Here is a 5,113-nt window from a genome sequence, read left to right as displayed (position 1 = left end):
ACCACTGCGCCACCAGGGAAGTCCCAGAGGTAGGTACTTCATCTCCATTTTATAAATGACAAACCTGAGGCCCAGAGGTTTGGCTCTTTGCCCAGGGTCACACAGCTAGGAGCTGACTGAGCTGGGATTAGAGCTCTCCCTTGATGTCAAATTCCCACTCTTGATCATGCACTATTATTCACATGGCTGATGATAAAAAGCCTGGTGTGACTTGGGGGAGATTACAGCTCTCAAAGCTCTTATCACTTGTATTGAACAAAGTTGCTGAAAAGAAACCAAATCTAACTCTTAGGAAATACAATTTAAGTTTCATGGTGAGTGTAATGGCTGGAGCCTAGGGCCCAGACCAGGCATCAGAAGATGTCATCCTACTACAAATATAATCTAGTTTGAAATCTGACTTTTATGCAAATTTGGGGCCCTGAAACATGTGTTGTTCGAGAATGAAGACAAAACCTCAAATTAGAAAAATAAACCACAGCCCTTGCTGGTTGACCTACTTGTTATGCTCCCTAGACATATGGTTCAGTGTGCTAACATAGCCACCATGTTTTGGGCACCTGCTCTATTTTATGTGCTGTGTGTATGTATACATCCTAATCCACAACTTCCCAAATTTACCTAGTCATAAGCATCATACAAGGGCCATGTGAAAAATACAGATGCACACGAGGCCTGAAGAGTTCTCTCTTCAGACGTACTGCATCACAGAATCTCCAGGCAAGAGGTGGAGACTATTGTAGCAACCACCCACGTGACTCCTAAAATCAGGGGGATCTGGTGGACTGCTACTTTAATTTTCAGCCTTGAAGATCAGCTTTTCCAGCTTCTTACATAGACTAGAGAAACAGAGGGTCATAAAAACGGCTGTCTGAAGACCACAGCAGGACTTGAATCAAGATCCGTCTGGCTACAGAGCCAGTATCATTCCGCCTACTCTTAAATCAATGCCACAGTCAGAGCATGCATATTGAGTTCTGTGGTTTGTGATCTTAGCAACCTTTTGTGAAAAATCATTCTGTCTTTGAGTGCAAAGTGAATGTCAGAATTTGAAATAGAAGTTAGTTGAACAATAATAGCGATATTAGAATTTATACACTCACACTTTCAAAGTGTGCTCAGAAATAGCCCATTTGATCATGGCATTTTATTTCTGCATTTAACATGAGACAGGAAGGCAATGAAGGTATTACCATCTTTTTACTACTGAGAAAATGGAAGCTCAGAGATGAGCTGTTTGCTCAAAGGCCTTTGACTGTCCAGTGGTGGAGCTGGGATTGGAGCTTGACCGCTGGTGACAATGCTTTTCCCACTAAGCACTAATGCTTTTACTGCTACAAACACGTAAATTCTTCTCTGTTCCATATAAATGTGTAGGCTCTTGTCAGACTCCAGTAAAGGGCTGACTTATGAGCAGGAGGCACACCAGAGGCAGATGGCTGTGGGAGGTGAATGTCCTTTGATGCACCGAGGCCTGGGTTCAAATCCCAGCTCTATCTCTTATGCTCTCTGGGATTTGGACAGTTAACCTCAACTCATTTTCTTCACCAGTCAAAATGGGAAATAACTGATTCAATCAACATTTATTAAGAAACACCAGAGTGTCAGATAAACCCTGTGTTACTAGAGAGCCATAAAAGGCTGTTTAATGCATTAATCAATAGATTATTTATCCCAGGGGCAAGGGAGGATTTTAGATGTGGCTCTGAAGCTAACCTTAAAGAATGACTAGAAGTTAGACCTGGAGCCTAAAACTCAGGTGCCACTGGGGGTAGACAACAGGGTACCCTGGCTCCACACAACCGATCCTGCACAGGATCAGGGCCTCATGCAGCTAGATGAAGCACAAGATCTGGGTTTCTCTGTGATCTCATAAGTTTTAAATGCTGGAAATTAATTTTAAGCTATGAAAACAATAGAAGGACAAGCAAAATCTATTTGTAAACCAAGTCTTGCCTGTAGACTGTCAGTTTTCTGAGTTGGCCCCGGGAAAGAGGAGGGCATTTCTGTCACGTGGAAATAGCACTAGCGAAGGTTGAGACTTGGGCTGGGCAGCTGGGTCAGCGAGCTGCATGCCCTTGGTTTGGCTGGGGTGTGAGGGACAGGAAGCTGGCCAGAGAGCAGCCCGGCGGGCCTGAGTGTGAGTGCTGAGCAGCACTGCCCTCTGTGCGTGCCAGTTCACAGCCGGACCTACACTGAGTGGGACAACCTCTGCCTCAGGGACCAGAGCCCTGTCCTGTCTGCCCCATCGGCGTGAGGGTCCAGGCAGGAGCAGGGCTGTCTTAACCTCACTGCTGCTATTGTGCTGCCCGGTAGTGGGGAATTGAAAGTAAGATGGATTTTGTCTAAAAGGCAATAAATATGTTTTGGAACAAGAAAACGTGTCCAATTTTTATTCATAAAATTATTAATCGAAACAGCAAAAGTAGATATACAGAGCCACATATCAAAAACGAAACCGGAAGGAAATGAAACATTCCAGAGACACCTGGAAAAGTTTCAAAGGAATACACACCAGGCAAAAGAATCTACAGGTAAACCGTGGTTGCGCAGAAGGTTATATTCATTCCTGCATTTTCTCAATAAGTTCTTCCTTATATTTGCCTTTCTCTTTTCCAACTTGTCGAGATTTGGCTTTGCGTTCAAGAATTTTTTGCCGATCTTTGTCCAGTTTTAGCCTGGTGATAACCACCTGTTAACATGAGAGAACAAATAGATATTGAATTTTTTTTTTTTTTTTTTTAAAGGAGAAAGGACTTATAACCACAATTAATCTTATACAGCAGATCTTCCCTCGACAACAGTAGCTTGGGTTCCTTCTTCTGCTACCCAATGCCCAGCTCCTAACTCTTGAGGATCTAGAAGACCATTTAGACAATTTAGTGGTACGAAGTGTCATTTAGCTTGTGAAACATTATATTACCCACATGGATGGTTTATCTATCCATGTTGGCAGTATAATTTGCCCTTGGCTGGCAAAATGCCCTTGGCTGGCAAAATGCATTGTTTTAAAAATATCTGCATTCCTACCAGCTGCTGGGCAATACAGAGATCATAAAGATGAGTGAGACCCAACCATTCTGCCCTTAAGGATCTGAAACTCTGGAGGAGAGACCCTACAATACAACGTATAAAATGGGAGGTTAAAGGAGGAACAGCATATTCCACCAGGTGGGTGTGAGGGCTGAAGGAAGAGGTGTTCTCTCTTCTCCCTCTGGACACTCTCTAGTGGGAAAGTGATGCCTGGAATGCCTGGAACACTCTTGCTACCAGCTTGCAGACAGGGCCTTCACCAAGGATGACAAAACAGACAGGGAAAGGAACTGGATCCCTCATGATATCACTAAGCCAGTGAACCAACCAAGCCTTCCTCCCAAGGAAGTCCTTACCATGGCCGCCTGTACAGAACGTACCAACAGCCAACAACTCTAGTAGGAATGCTATGCTACACACCCACTACCACTGCACAGTCCCAGGCCATACCTTGCTTGGATGAATGCCCACATGGACAGTTGTGCCATTAGCCTTCTCACGCTGCACCCGCTCGATGTAGATGACATATTTCTTTCTGTACACCTGGACTACCTTGCCAATTTGCTGACCTTTGTAGTGTCCTCAAACCACCTGAGAGAAAATACAAAAGAGAATTCTCCCCATTTCTAATGCTTGAACATCACAGTGAGGAAACTAATGATCAGGAACACACAGGCTAAAAATAGAACTTTTTGTATTCAGTCAAATTTTGAATTTTGATTCAATCAAAATCAGCTGGGGTTTTTTTTTGTTTTTTTTTTTTTGTATAAATCTGCTTTGTATTATTCTAAGTCAGGTGGAAATTCTTTGCCTGTATTTTTTTCTTCTCTTACCTGAACAAAACATTCCTTGAACTAAGATGGTCATCACATGACTAGTCCTGAGAGTAAAAAAATATAATCGCTGTACATCTAAAACTAATACATGTTAGGGACTTCCCTGGTGGTCCAGTGGTTAAGAATCCACCTGCCAGTGCAGGGGACATGGGTTCGATCCCTGGTCCAGGAAGATCCCACATGCTGTGGAGCAACTAAGCCTGTGCACCATAACTACTAAGCCCACATGCCACAACTACTGAACTCCCTGCGCTCTAGGGCCCATGTGCCACAACTACTGAAGCCCATGCTCCACAACAAGAGAAGCCACCACAATGAGAAGCCCGTGCACTGCAACAAAGAGTAGCCCCCGCTCGCCGCAACTAGAGAAAGCCCAGGCACAGCTATGAAGATCCAGCGCAGCCAAAAATAAATATTAAAAATAAATAAATAAATAAAACTAATACATGTTATAATCAATTATAGCTCAATTTTTTACAAAAAGTAAAATAAAAAAATATATAATCACTCTCAAGATCTAAACAGAATGGTTAAAGAAATTATACTTACTAACTGAATCACTTTGCTGTACACCAGAAACTAACACAACATTGTAAATCAACTATACTTCAATTAAAAAAAAAATTATCTTGAGATTCTCAGGCAACCATCTAAAACCCATGTTTTCAAAAAACAATTTATGACCAAGGAAAATGCTCAAGATACGACCTTTAGAGAAAAAAGAATACAAGGCTATATATAGTCTGAATCTTATATGTATATGCTTCATATATGTATATGGCATGTAACATGAGATGAAGATATATTCAAATGTCAATAATGGTTGCCATTAGGAAGGAAGGAGAATTACTGATTACTATTTTTTAACTTATGTTCTTCTAAGTTTCAAGATTTCTACAATTAATACAAATATTTTATAGTCAGAAAAAAAACAAAACGTGGGCTATTTTTGCAACTAAAAATCAGCTCATACTCCAATTCTATTCAAAAACTAACTAGATTAGGGCTTCCCTGGTGGCGCAGTGGTTGAGAGTCCGCCTGCCGATGCCGGGGACACGGGTTCGTGCCCCGGTCCGGGAAGATCCCCCATGCCGCGGAGCGGCTGGGCCCGTGAGCCGTGGCCGCTGAGCCTGCGCGTCCGGAGCCTGTGCTCCGCAATGGGAGAGGCCACAACAGTGAGAGGCCCATGTACCGCAAAACAAACAAACAAACAAACAAAAAAACTAACTAGATTATGGTTTCCC

The 5,113-nt window shown here is 42.7% G+C and overlaps 1 protein-coding gene across 1 annotated transcript in view; it reads right to left on the bottom strand.

Moving 5' to 3' along the window:
* Positions 1–2,563: 2,563 nt before the first annotated feature.
* Positions 2,564–5,113, bottom strand: part of RPL26L1 (ribosomal protein L26 like 1) — an 8,086-nt gene continuing 5,536 nt past the window's right edge. The window contains 2 exon segments of the mRNA XM_007472177.1: positions 2,564–2,692; positions 3,484–3,624. Coding sequence (XP_007472239.1) covers positions 2,564–2,692; positions 3,484–3,624 — 270 coding nt within the window.

The sequence above is a fragment of the Lipotes vexillifer genome, unplaced genomic scaffold (genome assembly GCF_000442215.2).
Source record: "Lipotes vexillifer unplaced genomic scaffold, Lipotes_vexillifer_v1.1 scaffold621, whole genome shotgun sequence".
Classification (NCBI taxonomy): domain Eukaryota; kingdom Metazoa; phylum Chordata; class Mammalia; order Artiodactyla; family Lipotidae; genus Lipotes; species Lipotes vexillifer.
Note: the sequence above shows the minus strand (reverse complement) of the source record. Positions and strands in the feature narration are given on the sequence as shown.